Here is a 16268-nt window from a genome sequence, read left to right as displayed (position 1 = left end):
AGACATAAGGTATCCAATCAAAGAAAAAGGAGTATTTATAATAAGCCAAATTGATTTTTCAATCGGATTAAATTATTTTTTCAGTATTAAAAGTCTTTTAAAGCTAGTAATATCAAATAGAACATCAACATCGAGTAATATGATTATGACGAATAAGATTACGGTATACTATTAAAATGAGATGGTATATTTTTGAGGGTCTGGCCGTATATATATCGAACATTTCCCACCACTATTTCTTTCCATCGGCGTCGTTTGCGGGGCCTGTCGAATTTTTTTGTGCGAATTTTGTTCTAATTGAAGGTAAGGTCGATTTCTTATGTTATTAGTGTTTATTTAAAATGTATTTAATTGAGAAATTATGCGCGTGGTAAGCTTAACTCGCACAATTAAATTAGATTTAAGATTGTCTAAGAAACATGAACGAATTATATGATGGTCGCCTGGGTCGTGAATTTGCGCTAACACGTGTTTTCTAATAACGCGAGGGGATTGAATATGTATGCTTGCACATACCGACACACACATATTTGTGTAAGGGCGATCGGTATGGCGTATTACTTTTAATCAAATCTATCTGAAAAAATGTGTATTATATGTTTAGGTATTGTGTGTGTATGTTCTTATGCATATATATGCATGTAACAAGCTGTGAAGACATGTATCTTTTGACATGTGCACTCATCTTTTGATTCCTTTACTCGCAACGAATTTCGTCAATGCTCATGTTGATGCACATGTGTGTGTGGTAGGGCGTGTATGCTTGGGCATCTTAAATAAGTGTTAAATAAGAAAATACAAATGGTGAAAAGTTATTAAATATACTATTTGGTTTGTTAAAGAATTCCGCATTTATCAAAAATGGACGCTCCACCAGAGGGACACGTAGAGACAGAGTCCTGTAACGAGGTCGATGACGAGAAGTCTGTCAATTCCGACTGCCAGTCCATGTAAGTAATGCGCACTTGAGGCCTGCAGGCAAACGTCTGAAGTTTTGAAATTGCAGGCCGGCTTACATGAATTCGGTTTTGCGGCGCCAGTATTTGCAAGAAATGGTTAAAGCCATGCCAGTTGCAATTCAAAACAGAATTGTAGTGCTGAAGAATCTGCAGTTGGAGCATCTGAAGATCGAGGCCGAATTCTTTGAGGAGGTCTACAAGCTAGAGCAGAAATATCAGCTCAAGTACCAGCCTATGTTTGATAAGCGCAAGGATATTGTCATCGGGACAGTGGAGCCCGATGTGGAGAAGCCCAATTGGACGGAGCCCGAGAACCCAGAAACAGAGTCTGAGACCGAAGAACACTTCAGCGAATCACTGAAGGCTATCAAAAGTATTCCTCAAGATGCAAAGGGCATTCCCGGATTTTGGCTTACTGTTTTCCGTAATACTGCTATTCTCTCGGAAATGGTCCAGCCCCACGATGAGCCAGCTATGCGCAAACTAACTGATATATCCATAAAATACGATGACGGGGTATGTAGAGATCTACGCTTTCCTTCCTTTGTTCGGGCATTGTTAACTTTTGAACTCTTTTTCTGCAGCACTCGTACACATTGGAGTTTCATTTCGACAAGAATGAATACTTTTCGAACACAGTCCTTACAAAGCAGTATGTTCTGAAGTCCACTGTTGACCCAGATGATCCGTTCGCCTTCGAGGGACCAGAAATTTACAAGTGCTCGGTATGTTAAGCTGATCTTGGCATTATCTGACAGCACAATTAATTTAATCAATTTAATTTAAAGGGATGCAACATCACCTGGGAGAAGAAAATGAACCTAACGGTCAAGACAATCAGGAAGAAGCAGAAGCACAAGGAGCGTGGCGCTGTGCGCACCATTGTCAAGCAGGTTCCAACCGATTCCTTCTTCAATTTCTTCAACCCACCAGAGGTTCCATCCGATAAGGAAGAAATTGATGATGAATCTCAGCAGGTAAGCAGATCTTATGTTCAACTCTAAACTGAATTTAATAAATTTTTTTGCGATTCCTTTGCAGATCTTAGCAACCGATTTTGAAATTGGTCACTTTTTGCGTGCCAGAATTATTCCAAAGGCGGTGCTTTACTTTACTGGTGACATTGTCGATGATGAGGACGATGATGACGAAGAGGAGTTTGATGAAAACGAAGAAGAGGAGGATGACGATGATGCCGCTCCCCCAGCCAAGGGGCACAACAAGCATGCTGGTAACAAGAAACAGTCCCCCAATGACTGTCCCAACCAGTAGTTTTAGTTACATCCACAACAAATATGGCGGTGTTTCATCAACAGGAATAGTGTTTACCGATATTATGTAAATACATAATTCAAATTTAATTTGAAATATATTTTTGGTGAATTAAACTAAACGAAAGTGAACTACTAAACGAGCAGAACTACTTTTTTCCAGCCAAAAACTTGAGCTCCTTTTTTGATAAGTTGTAGGGATAATGTAGACTAGTGGGGACAAAGATTTGCCCAGTAACTCGACTGGAAATAGAAACGAGACATGTGAGTAAATTTGCAAGAAGAATTCACTCAAACTTACTTGTCAAAGTTCTCTTCATATCCGACCGTATAGTCTGCTGGTATTTTGGCTACCTTTTGGAAGGCTATGCACTCGGATGGCGTCGTGTTCAGCGCATAAAATGGATAGTCAAAAGCATTAATGTAGATGTCAACGCACAGTCCATGGCTCCCAAGATGCAGTTGACTGGCTACTGATGGTTGCGCCAGGCCACAGCTACCCAGCATTATATTTCTGTGGCAAGAGTACACAAAGGTTCCTTTATCACGGCTCGAATGGAAACATTGCACATGCTTGCCAGCTTTCGAGTGATCCACTGCAATCGGATCAAATCCGGGCCCTGCCATGTCGCACGCTAACAAATGAAAGATGAATTTATCAGTCGATGCTGTGAAAGGAAATGCATCACAATAAATTTACTATCTATGCTTTGGATCATATGTTGTGGTGCTAGTGAGCGGCCCACAGCCGAAACAAGTTGTCCGCCAAAGCTAAATCCAAACATGTAGCCACGTTTCACATCGAATCCATTTTTAATGAGAGTCAGAATGATGGTGACAATGGCACCAGTAATGTTTTCGAAATTTGTATACAATCTGTGTGGGGAAAGGATGTAGATGTAGCATAAGGTTTTACCAGAGAGTTCACACCTACCGCATATACGATGTGCTTGCAATTAAACTGTAATCAATACATATCACGCAGCCTCCACGATAATAGCTCAACCCTGAAAATTGATATGTGATACAGCAAGGTTTTTGATTGATTACTATCTGCTTACGATCGATGAGCGCCAGCGACCACTCATCAGCACAACTTTGGATCCAGCCATGCAGCACAATAGCAAATTTATCCGAGGGGGAGCAGCCAGAACCTCTTTGCAAATAGTCTTCGTCGAAAGCGGATGCCTCTAAGGTTTTTGTGTTGTTTCTTTAATACAAAAATATGTATAATTATTTGTTGCATGTCTGCTGAATTAGACACTTACTTATAGAACATAAGACGCATTGTTTTTTGTACATCATATTTGGTTCGTGGACGGAAAGCTTAAATAGAAAGTACTCTGATTTTTAGAAAATAACTTTCATTGAATGCCGATGATGCTACGCACAGATGGTTTCATTTCTAGCAGCAAGATTTGGAGCTCGCCTCAAAATTCCATATTTAAGGTTCAGCTTAGAATGAGTCTTATAAACTAGTAGTAGTAAAATAAATACTTTTAAACTTAGAAATCGATTATGTGTCAGCATTATCAACTATTTTTCATAGCAAAATTAAACAGAAAACATCAACGTAATATTAGTACGAATCTCTTGCTCGCATAAGTATTTGTGAGAGATCAATGACCAGTTCCAGTTCCGATTCCGGTTTTTTAGTTCCAGCTGACTCGAGCACACACTACAGAACCACAAACTGAACTGAAATGTGTTTTGGTTTATTTTGTAAGCGGTTTTATTTAAAAATTTGCAGAAAAACATGATATATAAGTAACATTACCACCAACAATATATCTTTTATATCTTGCGTCTCAATTTGTGTCGGCTACTCTCATTCTCATATTTATACACATTAATATTCACCTATGTAGAACATTTTTCATTGTCGTCAAAGTCTAAGGTGTTCAGTACGTTGACGTCTAGTTCGGGGTCCGCATACTCAAGAATGTTAAAGTCATCGCCAATTTCAGAGGTTAGCGACTTCAGTAAGTCGTCATCGTCACCTTCACCCAGCCCTCCCAAAAGGTCACCGAATCCAACATTTTCCAGCTCGACAGCAGAAGCTGCTCCCTCCTGTGCCTCGTTCATCTTTACATCTTGCTCCAGGCTTCTGCCATCCGTTGGCGGTGCTTTTCCACTCACACTCATCATGGGATTGTTCTGTGTTAGCGGCGTATTAGACATCATACCCATCCGCAGCACATCATTTTGTAGAAATAGTTCAGAGTTCGATCCCATTAGCATGGGTTCTGTGCTATTTTTCTGCAATAGATTCCTTAGCTTTTTGTCGCCAATTGGCTCGGTTCCATAAACTGAATTCAACTCCAATCGATTGTCTACTATGGACATTTTCACAGTGCTTGATGTTGCTGCTGCTGCTGATGCATGAACAATTGCTCTTTGCATCGGCGCCTTGACTACGAGAGTTTCATTTAAACTTGGGGACGCAAGATGTGGATTAATTGCGGCCGGCTGTGGGCCACCCACATAGCACGACGAGTCGTATTGATTGCCATCTGAGAGCAGAAAGGAGATTCAGTTGTATTATTTGTGTTGTACTTTCGATTACTGGACTTACTATAATTGACAAACATATTGGGTTGCTCCTCCTTCAATTTAGTTTGATGCTTCCATTGTCGTCCAATTTCTTCTTGCTTCTGGGGCTTTGCAGGCAGAGGGATCTTGTTCTGCTCGCGTCTCTGCCTCAAGGCCGAGCGATTATCCTTGGCTTTTTGCAAGAACGGAGCCTTCTTTTCGTTGCACAAGGAGCGCCATCTCTTTAGAATCTGCTTACAGCGATCATTCCAGTTCGGAAACAAATCCTTGAGATTCGGATGCTCAGTATTGGCATACAGTACAGCCGAAATGGTTGCCATTAGACCAAGATCTACAACATGAAATACGATGCTATAGATATAAACAAATAAGGTGTACAATGATTAGGTTTACCCTCGTCCTTGCGCATTTTCTCAGCGGTCTTTTGTGTGCCCGCATTCAAACTTTCCGTGACGGGCTCCACTGGCTTGGGCTCTTCCTCGACTCTCTTTTCGGGCTTCAAACACACTTGACCCATCATGCTTTGCATTTTCTGCTTATTCGCATTATTCGGCTGCGGGTGATAGTGCAGCTGCTGTGGGGGATTAGTAACAACATTCCCTGGCAAATATATCTGATTGTGGAACTTCTGTTCGGGCACAATTTGTTGAGGCACTACGTAGTTGTCGACCAAGACAACAGGTGATTCGCTGTAAAAATGAAAGGAAATAGAAGAGATTTAACATCACCATAATTTGAAATCTGAATTATCCACTTACCGCATTGACTTTTCCGTATTTTCCGATGATGTCACCGAGTTCACAGACGTATTCATGCCGTCCAGCTCTGAAATGTTTGGCGAGGCCAAAGAATCCAAAGGATTCCTGTTGGCCAGCACAGTATTCGATAGTTCAGATTGTGAGGGGTCTGCAAGTGGAACATTATTTAATTTATTTATTTATTTAAACTGAAATAACACCTGTAATTTTTGTATTTACCAAAAACGTTTGCGGTCAATCCATTCGCTGTTTTCGGCTGTAGTCCGGATCCAATTGATATTTGCTCTGTCAAAGAAGTTTTATTTTCAGGCTGATTCTTCTCAGCTTTCACCTTCTTCAGCGACTTGGCGGGACTCTTGGTGGCCAGTGCAGCATCCTGATCAGGGCTCTTGCCCTCGACATGCGTAAAATACATTTTCATTGAGGCATCTATTTCATCGGAGGAGTCTGATTCGCCAAGCACCAGCTCGCCCGGTTCCAATAGCGGCTTGCCGAAGAAGGCCTCTTGCAAGTACGGTGGATACGCTTCGATGAGCTTATTTTTCTGCTTCTTGCGTATAATTTTCTTCTTTTTGTCCATAACCATAATGGCATTCAGCTGATCGGCCGCTGGCGTATCCTCATTGTCCTTTTTGAGAGCTCGATTGCGCACCGAGAACCCACCAATGCCCAGCTTCTGCAAGTTTCGCTGCCGTTTCTTGCGCAAAATATGCACGCCCTCGTCGTTTGTAGTAATGGTGAAGCCCTCGGGTATGGGATTCTCTGTGCCATCCCAGACCATGCCGTCTTTGTACTTCTCGCTTTGAACCTCCTCAGCTGCCGCAGCATCAGCCAGCGCGTCTTTGCCATTGCCAATTGTTTGTCGCATTTTCCGCTTCCGCTTGATCTCAGTGGACAGGGACTTAATCATGGTTAATCCATTCTCACTCAGGCACACACCGTCAATCCAATGTATTGCCTCTGGAGTGGTCTCGATTAGATCGCTCGGCAAAGTCATTTGGCTTTGATCCGAGCCACTGGCATTCTTTCCATCTCCTCCACTGCCTTGTTGGGCCGATGCTTTATTGGACTGTGTCTGGGTGGAGCTGCCGGGTTTCCCGTCGGTCAGTGACTGCGGCATCTTTCCAGAGCAACGACACTTTAGGCACTTGTAGACATTCTTGTCATAGTGCTCCATGTTGAGCTGAGCGTTTATGGAGTCGCACAAGAAGTGCGACCACAGATCGCAGTTTTCACATTGAATTATCATTTCCCCGGTGCTATAAGAACTACGACACACTGAGCAAGCGGACTGACTGGTACAAGGCGGGCACTCGGGCATGTTGGAGTCGCCATAATCACTCTTTTCCGTGGGGTTTAGGCCGCACTTTTGGCACAGCGTACAGAAGGAGCATTTCCAGTTGCCAGAGGGCACAGTCTCCAGCGGGGGATTGACACAGTAAATGTGGTACGAAATGTCACATTCATCGCAGAGCAGCAGCCGCGCTTCGTCGTTTTTCTTGCCACATCCCTCGCATACCGTGCAGTCTAGGCAGCGCCAACCCTTTTGTAGAATTCCCTTGGAGGGCTTGACACTGGCACAATACGAATGATAGCATTGACCGCACTGGGCGCAGGTGATCATTACCGCGTCACTTTCAATGCCCAGTGAGCCGCACATGACGCAAATATCCTGATTCAGCGTATACTTATCTCGGGTGGAGCACAGCACCATCTTCTTGTCGCTGGTTAGGTCCGCATCTACGTTACGATTAACATACCGATCGCTTGAAAGATTTGGCAGCACAATCGTCCGTCCCTTGCCACGAGTGCTGCGTTTTTTGTTTATCTGCGAGAGCACGCCCATGCGCTGAAGTACGAATTTTCCACTCTTTCCGCGTACGTTTGTCAGGCACATTTTCTTTTTACCAGTGGGCGGCATCTTCTGCACATCCTCAGTGGACACATCCGCAATGGGTTTGCCCTCCAAGGGATCAACAAGATCCAAGTCCTTTACGCTCAGCTGATCAGCGGACGAGTCCATGGCAGTCAACACGATAGAGTCAATCAACTGATGAGGCTGGGCAGGACCAGAAGAATTCAACTTGCAGTTCGGACAGACATAATCATAGTCCGGATTCTGTTCCTTCTTCTTGTGATAGGCCGTAAGGTCTGCTTCCTCGTCACATGTACTGTGTACAAATCTGGAAATGAATGCATTAATAAATGTAGGGAGGGCCTAAATAAATGCTTTAACATACTTGTGGCACCAGCTACATTTAACCATTTCCTTGTGGGATGCTGCCCTGTATGCCTTCTGGCAAATCGGGCAGGAAAATCCTTTATTTCGCTGTTGATAACAAGAGTCGCATATGGTGTAGTGGCTATGCCATCGAGAGGAGCTACCACCACCTGGAGTCCTAGATCCACAGTCTGTGCAGACGCGACAGCGCTGAAATATTAGATGAAACGTAAATATGTAGTATGAAGATCTGCCGAACTTCCTACTTACATTGCATTTCCATCCATATTTTGGAATTGCTGAGATTACGGGCCTAAAGCAAGAGGCGTGATAGATCTTTTGACACTGCTCACACTTGACGTATTTCAAATCATTTGAATCTTGCTGTCGACAAATTTGGCACTTGGTACAGCGAGCGCAGTTCCATCCAGAACGGGTATCTGCAAAGAATGATGAAGTTAACTGCGAAATCGGAACAGAATCGGGAAGACCATTACCTGGCATATTGGCTAAACCAATGCAGGTGGAATGGAAATGGTCTCCACAAGTGCTACACATAATCAGCTTCGATAGATCCCCCAGCGAAGAACAGGATAGACACTCAACGTTATTGTCACTACCTGCAAACGCAACAAATGGGACAAATTTATAGTTAACAAGTCAATGGATGTATAAGAGTTGTATAAGTCTTACATATCAAAGGCACTTGGCTCAAATGCTCTGTGCAAAATACTGTAAAGCTCTCCAATATCAGCAGACATCCGGCGGCAGCGGCACACGGCCAGTGATGAACTTGGCGGCAAATCATCTTGCAATTGATGGAGGCTCCATATCGGCCGCAGAAGTTGCATTTCTGTTCTAAGAATCCGCCAATATTGTTCACAAAGTAGGCAGCATCCAAATCGGTCATCTTTGTTTTGCGCAATGACCACATAGCACACATTCGGTGCACATAAACGAAGCCCTCATCGAGGAACTGTGAAGGATGCACTATCTCCGCTTGGCCAATTTTGTCCAACTCATAGTTGCTCTCGGCCGCGCCAGTGGCCTCCTGTTTGGAGCCATAATACGGCCGACTCCCATCTTCTGTGAGCCGATCAGGTGGATATTCATCTTTAATGTCCGCTGGAGCCTTTAGTTGCAGAATCGCCCCCTGGCCCAAGGCACTTCTTTCACCGAGATTGCATAAACAGCACACCTTTCCCGGGAACTGTTCGGGCGAGTAAGGAAGTTCATCGCCCACCACAGGCTTCTCTTCAACGTTTGCTACCACACTTGTATTCATTTATTTAATTAATTCCTTGCGCTTTATGTAAAAGAAAACATAAATTCGCCGCTTTTTTTATTTTGTATACATTTGTGAACTGAATAGGTTCACCTTAACCCATTTAACACCCCATTGAAAGACGTCCATCAAAACAGGTGAACCACTTGAATAAAGTCGCGGAAAATATTAATTTTTGTACAGCTTCCATGTAGACCTTTTTATTCAACAAAAATGATCACCATACCTTTTACTTCACTTGAACTGACCGAAAATTCTTCGAGTTTCATCATTTTCGTGGGTACCCAAGTGGTCTTCTATGGGTTAAGTGTTACTTTTTGTTCATGGTCGGAATTTGTAGTTTGTATCTTTTTAGTTTGAACCTTATTTTGTAAAAATCCCAAAAAAAAAGTTCTGAAAACTAGCCATTCAAGTGAAAAATGTATTCATTAATCGTATTCAATAGTAGTTTCAGGGCAGAGAGTTTAAGTTTGCTAGTAATGTTGAACAGAATAGCAAAATCGCTGAATATAGTTTCAGATAATGGACACACATCGGTATATTTTTAAAATGAGTAGGTATTTAGCATAGGCGGTATATGTTATCGATAAAAGAAGTAATTGTGATAAGATAAATATACGAAAAAAACAAGACAAAACCCAAATTTAAGTAGACAAGAACATGTAAATAGGGTTTTAAGATGGCCATTTATCGTCCTCGAGGTACACTAGCCCGAGTCATTCATGCTAAATTCCACAATGACAACTCCTTGGACAACATAGACACTCGAAGGGTATGTTGTGGACTGAGTTTTATGATTCTTATGTATGAACCTCCCTAATGTTTATTGCTTCCACACTCTAGTGGTACTCATTGGCGCACTCACTACCTCCGAGGTTTCAGTCGAAATTTGTGCCCCTCGAGCAACCGGACACCACCACAGTACACTGGCTGGAACGCACCAAATTACTGTCGGCCAACATATGGATGCATTTATGGCACGCGCTAGCCCGTTCAATTCTGCAGTTTTTCATGACTCAAACGGATATCAATGGTTTTCTAAAGCGTGGCTCAATGTTTATTCTGTCAGAAGATCAATTCAATAAGTTGCTTGTAGCAGGGGGCTTTTCCGCATCATCGGAGCCGGTACAAGTCGCACCTTTATGTTGTCGAGCAAACAAAACTTAACGAGCATCCCATTTCAGGTTACGCTGTTGGATATCGGTGCCGGCGACGGCGAAATATCATTACGAGTGGCAAACACTGTGGCCGAACTAAGTGGAAATGCCGACCTTAGAGTTTTTGCGACTGAAGCTAGTTGGACAATGCGAGATAGACTGAAGAAACTTAATTTTAATGTGATTACCGAGATCGGAGGCTTGCAAAACATGGAGCTGATACTATGCCTGAACGTACTAGATAGATGTTTTGACCCATTCAAACTTTTGGAGGACATTCGCAGTACACTCGCTCCTGGGGGTCGAGCTGTCATAGCCCTAGTGCTTCCATATATGCATTATGTTGAGACCAATACTTCGCATTTGCCAATTCGTCCTTTACTAGAAAGCAGCAACAACGGACGCCAGGCTTCTTTCGAGGAAGAGGCCACCAAGTTTATGGAGCTGTTGGAAAACTGTGGTTTCAATGTAGAGTCCTGGACGAAAGCACCATATCTGTGCGAAGGAGACCTGCATCAGTCATTTTATTGGCTCATTGATCTAATTGTTGTTATATCGAAAAAGACCTCTAAGACCTAGACCATATATAGGTCTCCAAAAAACTCTTTAATCTCCAGTTAAACGCGAAGTACGGCCGCGAGTACAGTACGAAAAATGAAGCTTTGATTCCTAATTCTTTATAAAATAAGTTAAAGGCCACGTTGCTACGCTAAGCATTTATACTTAATACATTTATAGGCTATCAAATAGGTATCAAATTATACTTCTGTAATAAATTACCAAAAATGTAATTTACAAAAATTGGTTCAAATTATTGCTAAAATGGGACTATAATGGTGAATGCGTGAATCACTAAAAGGAAACATTTCAACAGTTTAATGATGTTTAATATATTCAAACATAACAAGATACAATTTTTTTGGAATCTAACAGGTTTGGGTTCTTTAAAATAAATATTTAATATAACATAAAAAGTTCAATTTTGAAACCCCTTATTGCTTAGCTTATTTATAAGAAAAGCTCTTTAAAAGAGTCCAGTCCAGTCCAATCTAATGGATAATAATATCTCAGTATTTGGGTTGCGCGAACATCACCTCCAGGTAGTTGTTAGTGTATACTATCGTTTCAGCATCTTCGGCACAATGATTACCCAATGGCAATATCCCGCGATAAGGATTCTCGGCGATATTATACGATCGTTCAATGACAATGTCGTTCTCCCTGGCCACTCGTTTCCAGAGTCCTCTGCAATCGCCTGGCTTGCAAAACACGTGCTCGGTTGTACACGCAAAAAGACAGCACATTAAGGACGTTTGCACATTTACAGTTGTCCTAATCTAAGCTAATTTTAAAAACAATTTATTTAAGTACTATGCATTGTTGTGCAGGTCCATCGTTTGTAAACAAAATGTTAATCAAAGAGCGAACCACTTCAGAAATCCCTATAAAGGCATGAACATGAGAACTAGTTCTGGAACGAGTCGTCATAAGAGTGGCATTGCTTGGTTTTAATGAACTATTATCCAACAGGTAGTACTGAACGAGTCGTGGCATCTCTGCTGGTTCCTTTTCGTGCTGTCACTTGCCATTCACACGTGCGAGTAACATAGCAATCATTGTTTTGATTTTTAGAGAAACATGTCAGAAATAAAAGATGAAAAGCAGAAGACCAGTAATCCTGAAAGTAAGCCAGAGAGGTCGCGAGGAAACAAGAGGAAAGACAGAAAGGAGAAGGCCAATCCGACCGTCAAAATAGTGATTCGACATTTGCCGCCAACAATGACGGAACAGGAATTCTTAGATCAAGTAGGGCCGCTGCCGGAAAGCGACTCCTACTATTTTTGCCAAGCGGATTGGTCCCTGGGTCATGACGCGACATGCCGAGCCTACATCGACATGACCCTAAAGGATAACACCGAACTGCTGCAGTTTCGAGATCGATTTGATGGATACGTGTTCGTGGATCAATACGGCGTGGAATACCATGCCATGGTGGAGTATGCTCCATTCCAGTGCTTCCTGAAGAACAAGTCGCGCACTGATGACAAGGTGAACACAATAGAGTCCGAGCCACACTACCAGGCTTTTCTGCAAAAGCTGGCCGATGAACGAGAGGAGGCAACCCGCATGGGTGAGGTCAAGATCGACCTGACGTTCGACCGAAAATCTGACGACAGGGTGAGGTCCACGCCGCTGCTTCAATACCTAGCTAACAAAAAGGAAAAGCGGCGGGAAGAAGCCCGAAAACGGAATGAGGAGAAAAAGAAACAACGCGAGGAGCAAAAGCAAGTCAGATTGATGGAACAGATGGAAATCAGTAAACCGAAAGAGGCCAGCGCCGATGCTAAAAAAGATACAGGCACCAAGCCCAAGGCCGGCGGTAAAGATAATCAATCACAAAATCAGACAAATGAGGGAAACAAGAACTCGCGGTCAAAGCGGCGGATGGAGCGTGACCAGCGTCGGCGCGAAGAGCATGAGCAGCGAAAGCTCGACCGAGACCGAGACCAGAGAGACTTAAAGATTCCTGAACGCCAAGAAAACACCGACAAGGAAAAGCCATCGAGCTATAAAAATGGCAAGAAAACGAAACAGTTGAAAGATTTCAACAAGACAGAAAGGGACATTGCCATTTTGAAAAAAGAAAACAAATCTGATGTAAAGAAATGTGAGCCAACGGGATCCAAGAAATCGATTGTAGATGATCCAACGCAGGCACCGGAAAAGAAGGAAGAAAGCAACCCTCCAGCTACCGCCAAGAAAAGTGCACAAGTTGTCAGCGATCAATCGGAGAACGACAATTCGGCAGCTACCACGGTTAAGCAAGCAGCTCCATCCAGGTCAAAAAGTTTCGATGATACCCGAAAGTCCAGCTTTAGATCATCCGAGGAGCGTCGCATTCGAAATAAGGTAATACCTCAGCATGTATTTAAGAATAAAAGAGAAATTATCATTGTATTTGCTTGCAGGATCGTCCTTCCATTGCGATATATCAGCCGAAGGTTCGCACCCGTAAGGGATCGGGAGACGGCAACAAAGACGCCGCAAAACAGCGCGATGAGCCACTTTCGGATGGAGAGGTTTCTATAGTCGAGGAGAAGTCATCGGCAAGGAGAAACAAGAGGCCAGGTCGACGCAATAAGTCAAAGCCCAGCGAGGGTGTATCCAAGTCTTCAGAGAATAGTTGCAGTGCAAACCAAAACCTCTTGGCCGTCGTGAAATAAGGAAAATATGTATATTTTGAAATAAATGAACATTCACTCATGGGATGGCGCAATAACGTCAGTAGAACTCGCTCTCCATATCCATTTGTGTACACGTTTTCTGATTATTCTTAACTTGATCCTGCGACTGGTACATGTTGGCTACTTGATGGGCATCTGTTGCGTTCTCGCAGCTCTTGTCATCCCGAATTCGAATGAATCGGGGGAATCGCAGCGAAATGCCTCGCTCAGTGTCCACGATGCCTATTGCTGCCCTATGGATGGGGCTAAGGGAGAGATCGGCGCACTTTACTTCCCACACCTGAGCCGGCTCAAACCAGTGATCCGGTTCCAAGCTTGAGTCATATCTAAAGTACGACTTGGCACTGGGTATAACGTGCTTGCCCAGGAATTCCGAGTGTATTCGCAAATCTTCATCAGTGAATCCTGAAAAGAAGAGAACTTAGTGAGCGAGGTCCATAAATGTGAAATTAGGGCTTTACCTGTTCCAATTTTACAGATGCTTTGGTATTCCTCGTTTTCGGTGTCATAACAGGCAAGGAGAAATCCACCATACGTGCCGGTGCGTCGCCCCTTTCCTTTGTAGCCGCCAATTACCACAAGATCCAGCGAGTCGCCCACATTTGACAAGTAATCCTTTTTCAACTTTAGCCAATTCCTCGATCTTTTGGCAATTTCATACGTTGCCTCCTCATCTAGAGTCTTGACCATGAGACCCTCACAATTGCCTGCAAGAACATAAACGATTTAATTAGTGAAACTGGCTACACTGCTGCTCGACTGACCTTTGACTGATTCCTCTAAAAATTGTTGCACTTCATCCATGTCGTTGGTGTCCAAAGCTGTGGCGAATTTCCATTCACCTTCAACCTCCTGGAAGTGCTCCAACAGCAGCTTGCGCCGCTCGGCCAATGGACTTGTGACCAGCGTCTTGCCATTAATATACAGAAGATCGAATATGTAAACGCAGACTTGAACCTTGATCTCTTCTATATCCACGTTTTTTCTCTTGCGCGTACTCAGTACTTGGAAGGGCAAAATCTGCTTTCGCTCCACATCCCAGGCAACGATCTCGCTATCAATGATATAAGACTGCACTGGCCCTTTGAGGAAACCCTTGCTCCTGGCAATCAAGTCCGGATACTTTGCCGTATTGTTCTCCGAGTTGCGCGAGAATATGCTTATCTCTCCCTGCTCGTTGCAATGAATCTGCGCTCGTTCCCCGTCATACTTCCACTCACACGTTATGTGCATGCTACCGAAACGCTCAAACACCTCGTGGACTCCTTTTGTTGGTTGGGCGAGCATGGGCCTCAGCGGCATGCCTGGGTGCATGGGACAGCGTTCTTGGAGCTCCTTGATGTCATACTTCAATATAGCAGGAATGATAATATCGTAGTTGGGACATTGGCTGGAAAATATGCAAGTTAATATGTGCAGATTGTGAAACGAGTTATCATTTATACCTATAAGCGGTCTTCAGCAACAAGGTGGTCTCGGCTATTTCATCTTTGTAAACGTCGACTATTTTGCTGGGCTTGCAGTCGTTAATGTGATTTTTCTTAACCAAAGCAGTGGCAAGAGCGGTGAGCAGACTTTGCTCTGCGATGCCAATGCGCAACTTGCCGATCAGGGAGCGTATGAAGAAGCGTGCTTCGGAGGACCGACAGGCCACAAAGACATCATAGACTAGCGTCATCTTGGTCTGTCCAGATATCTTGGCTATTTCCCTCAGCTTGTTGAACACACCTCTGATGTTCAGTGGTGCCGGCTGAAACATCATGCGTTGAGAGACACGCGATTGCTCGGCGACAATGCCCAGGTCGCCGGTTAAGTGGGTTTGAGATTTGATGTGTGCCAAGTTGCGTCCCGTGGCTTTGCAGATTGCCTTCATTAGCGTGGTCTCCGCCACACCAAGTTCCAGCCCCTCGTAGGCGGGGGCCAGCTGATTAATACTAAGATACACACTGGGCACCAGGTCACTTGGGCTAACCAGCATAACCGAGCAGAAAAAGTTGCTCAACGTATCAATCATCTTGAGGCGGCCTTTGGTCTCCTCTATGACTTGAAACGTCCTAGCTAACGCCAAATACGGTGTCCTGCAAGGGTTATCCTATTAAATAATAGCTCCGACTCAGAATTCGACTTACTTACACCGCTTTGGCAGCCCAGTATGCGTTTTTCAGTGGATGATAGGATTCGTTCGAAGGGTCGTAGTTTTCCACATCGTCTTTGCTATCTTTAGATGTGGTGTTCAATCCGATTGTTGTCACTTTCCGCTCAACTTTGCTGTCCGCTGCCGGCTCCTCCTTAATATCCGTTTCCATAGGTTCACTTTTGGTTGGATTTGGATCAACACGCTGTGGTTCCGTCTTGACTTCAGCTGTCTCATCTTCGCACTTGATTTTTGGTTTTTTTTCAGGCAAATCACTCTCCTTCTTAATTCTACTCAAACAATTGTGAGAAACGATTGAATTAGTTGCATCTTGTTAAATAAAATGCATTGTTTTGGTCTTACTTAGCAACTGTTTTGGCTGGGCTGCCCGGCACATCGGATTTTTGCTTAAAAAAGGAACTGTTTGGGGAAAAACAAAACAAGTATTAGCCATATATAGTTCGAATTAATACAAGTGAACTGTATTTACGTTATGGACGACTGTTGCATATTGATCTAATGTTTAAACAAATGCAATTTTGTGCAGATATTCTTTGTTGTCTTTTCCCGCTTTTCCCGGATTTATCGATAAATTGTGTGCAGTAACTTATCCCTTGAGCCACCATTTATTTAAACAGTGAAAATTTGTAAATTCTTTCAAGTCTTCTTGTAAATACTTCCTCTT

At 43.4% G+C, this 16268-nt stretch overlaps 6 protein-coding genes across 6 annotated transcripts; 3 read left to right on the top strand and 3 right to left on the bottom strand.

Moving 5' to 3' along the window:
* Positions 1–203: 203 nt before the first annotated feature.
* LOC117592619 (nucleosome assembly protein 1-like 1) lies at positions 204–2320 on the top strand. Its single transcript, XM_034286509.1, has 6 exons — positions 204–303; positions 843–950; positions 1007–1475; positions 1544–1684; positions 1748–1936; positions 2001–2320. The coding sequence occupies exons 2-6, from the start codon at positions 862–864 to the stop codon at positions 2229–2231; spliced, it is 1119 nt and encodes a 372-aa protein (XP_034142400.1). The 5' UTR covers positions 204–303; positions 843–861; the 3' UTR covers positions 2232–2320.
* Positions 2278–3785, bottom strand: LOC117592620. Its single transcript, XM_034286526.1, has 7 exons — positions 3622–3785; positions 3499–3556; positions 3292–3440; positions 3165–3237; positions 2931–3106; positions 2532–2865; positions 2278–2473 (listed from the first exon to the last, which is right to left on the bottom strand). Exons 1-7 carry the CDS (start codon positions 3758–3760, stop codon positions 2380–2382), a joined length of 1023 nt encoding a protein of 340 aa, XP_034142417.1. The 5' UTR covers positions 3761–3785; the 3' UTR covers positions 2278–2379.
* A 159-nt stretch (positions 3786–3944) lies between these two features.
* Positions 3945–9047, bottom strand: LOC117592609 (histone-lysine N-methyltransferase 2C). The gene is made up of 9 exons (XM_034286496.1): positions 8456–9047; positions 8260–8382; positions 8033–8202; positions 7782–7972; positions 5761–7724; positions 5542–5689; positions 5177–5472; positions 4806–5114; positions 3945–4743 (listed from the first exon to the last, which is right to left on the bottom strand). Exons 1-9 carry the CDS (start codon positions 9045–9047, stop codon positions 4091–4093), a joined length of 4446 nt encoding a protein of 1481 aa, XP_034142387.1. The 3' UTR covers positions 3945–4090.
* Positions 9048–9629: 582 nt separating this feature from the next.
* On the top strand, positions 9630–10995 carry LOC117591743 (methyltransferase-like protein 9). Its single transcript, XM_034285057.1, has 3 exons — positions 9630–9819; positions 9891–10172; positions 10232–10995. Exons 1-3 carry the CDS (start codon positions 9727–9729, stop codon positions 10781–10783), a joined length of 927 nt encoding a protein of 308 aa, XP_034140948.1. The 5' UTR covers positions 9630–9726; the 3' UTR covers positions 10784–10995.
* A 796-nt stretch (positions 10996–11791) lies between these two features.
* On the top strand, positions 11792–13508 carry LOC117578419 (regulator of nonsense transcripts 3B). Its single transcript, XM_034263880.1, has 2 exons — positions 11792–13114; positions 13174–13508. Exons 1-2 carry the CDS (start codon positions 11843–11845, stop codon positions 13426–13428), a joined length of 1527 nt encoding a protein of 508 aa, XP_034119771.1. The 5' UTR covers positions 11792–11842; the 3' UTR covers positions 13429–13508.
* LOC117578416 (DNA ligase 1) lies at positions 13409–16212 on the bottom strand. The gene is made up of 7 exons (XM_034263878.1): positions 16074–16212; positions 15947–16003; positions 15583–15873; positions 14895–15527; positions 14214–14839; positions 13911–14156; positions 13409–13854 (listed from the first exon to the last, which is right to left on the bottom strand). Exons 1-7 carry the CDS (start codon positions 16091–16093, stop codon positions 13487–13489), a joined length of 2241 nt encoding a protein of 746 aa, XP_034119769.1. The 5' UTR covers positions 16094–16212; the 3' UTR covers positions 13409–13486.
* Positions 16213–16268: the final 56 nt, after the last annotated feature.

The sequence above is a fragment of the Drosophila guanche genome, unplaced genomic scaffold, assembly GCF_900245975.1.
Source record: "Drosophila guanche unplaced genomic scaffold, DGUA_6, whole genome shotgun sequence".
NCBI lineage: Eukaryota > Metazoa > Arthropoda > Insecta > Diptera > Drosophilidae > Drosophila > Drosophila guanche.
The sequence above is the reverse complement of the archived record's forward strand: the minus strand, read 5'-3'. Positions and strand labels throughout refer to the sequence as shown.

What these genes read in the sequence shown, in the direction of transcription:
- LOC117591743 (XM_034285057.1), top strand. Translation starts at nt 9,727, where the DNA reads ATGGCCATTTATCGTCCTCGAGGTACACTAGCCCGAGTCATTCATGCT. An exon ending in ACAACATAGACACTCGAAGG is followed by an intron (nt 9,820 to 9,890) that starts GTATGTTGTGGA and finishes TCCACACTCTAG; the next exon opens with TGGTACTCATTGGCGCACTC. An exon ending in TTTCCGCATCATCGGAGCCG is followed by an intron (nt 10,173 to 10,231) that starts GTACAAGTCGCA and finishes ATCCCATTTCAG; the next exon opens with GTTACGCTGTTGGATATCGG.
- LOC117578416 (XM_034263878.1), bottom strand. Translation starts at nt 16,093, where the DNA reads ATGCAACAGTCGTCCATAAC. An exon ending in ATGCAACAGTCGTCCATAAC is followed by an intron (nt 16,004 to 16,073) that starts GTAAATACAGTT and finishes TTCCCCAAACAG; the next exon opens with TTCCTTTTTTAAGCAAAAAT. An exon ending in TACTGGGCTGCCAAAGCGGT is followed by an intron (nt 15,528 to 15,582) that starts GTAAGTAAGTCG and finishes TAACCCTTGCAG; the next exon opens with GACACCGTATTTGGCGTTAG.
- LOC117592620 (XM_034286526.1), bottom strand. Translation starts at nt 3,760, where the DNA reads ATGCTGACACATAATCGATTTCTAAGTTTAAAAGTATTTATTTTACTA. An exon ending in ATGCGTCTTATGTTCTATAA is followed by an intron (nt 3,441 to 3,498) that starts GTAAGTGTCTAA and finishes TTTGTATTAAAG; the next exon opens with AAACAACACAAAAACCTTAG. An exon ending in TATGAAGAGAACTTTGACAA is followed by an intron (nt 2,474 to 2,531) that starts GTAAGTTTGAGT and finishes TTCTATTTCCAG; the next exon opens with TCGAGTTACTGGGCAAATCT.
- LOC117592619 (XM_034286509.1), top strand. Translation starts at nt 862, where the DNA reads ATGGACGCTCCACCAGAGGGACACGTAGAGACAGAGTCCTGTAACGAG. An exon ending in CAGAAATTTACAAGTGCTCG is followed by an intron (nt 1,685 to 1,747) that starts GTATGTTAAGCT and finishes TTTAATTTAAAG; the next exon opens with GGATGCAACATCACCTGGGA. An exon ending in TTGATGATGAATCTCAGCAG is followed by an intron (nt 1,937 to 2,000) that starts GTAAGCAGATCT and finishes ATTCCTTTGCAG; the next exon opens with ATCTTAGCAACCGATTTTGA.
- LOC117592609 (XM_034286496.1), bottom strand. Translation starts at nt 9,047, where the DNA reads ATGAATACAAGTGTGGTAGCAAACGTTGAAGAGAAGCCTGTGGTGGGC. An exon ending in AATATGGATGGAAATGCAAT is followed by an intron (nt 7,973 to 8,032) that starts GTAAGTAGGAAG and finishes CTAATATTTCAG; the next exon opens with CGCTGTCGCGTCTGCACAGA. An exon ending in GAAAATGCGCAAGGACGAGG is followed by an intron (nt 5,115 to 5,176) that starts GTAAACCTAATC and finishes TTCATGTTGTAG; the next exon opens with ATCTTGGTCTAATGGCAACC.
- LOC117578419 (XM_034263880.1), top strand. Translation starts at nt 11,843, where the DNA reads ATGTCAGAAATAAAAGATGAAAAGCAGAAGACCAGTAATCCTGAAAGT. An exon ending in AGCGTCGCATTCGAAATAAG is followed by an intron (nt 13,115 to 13,173) that starts GTAATACCTCAG and finishes ATTTGCTTGCAG; the next exon opens with GATCGTCCTTCCATTGCGAT.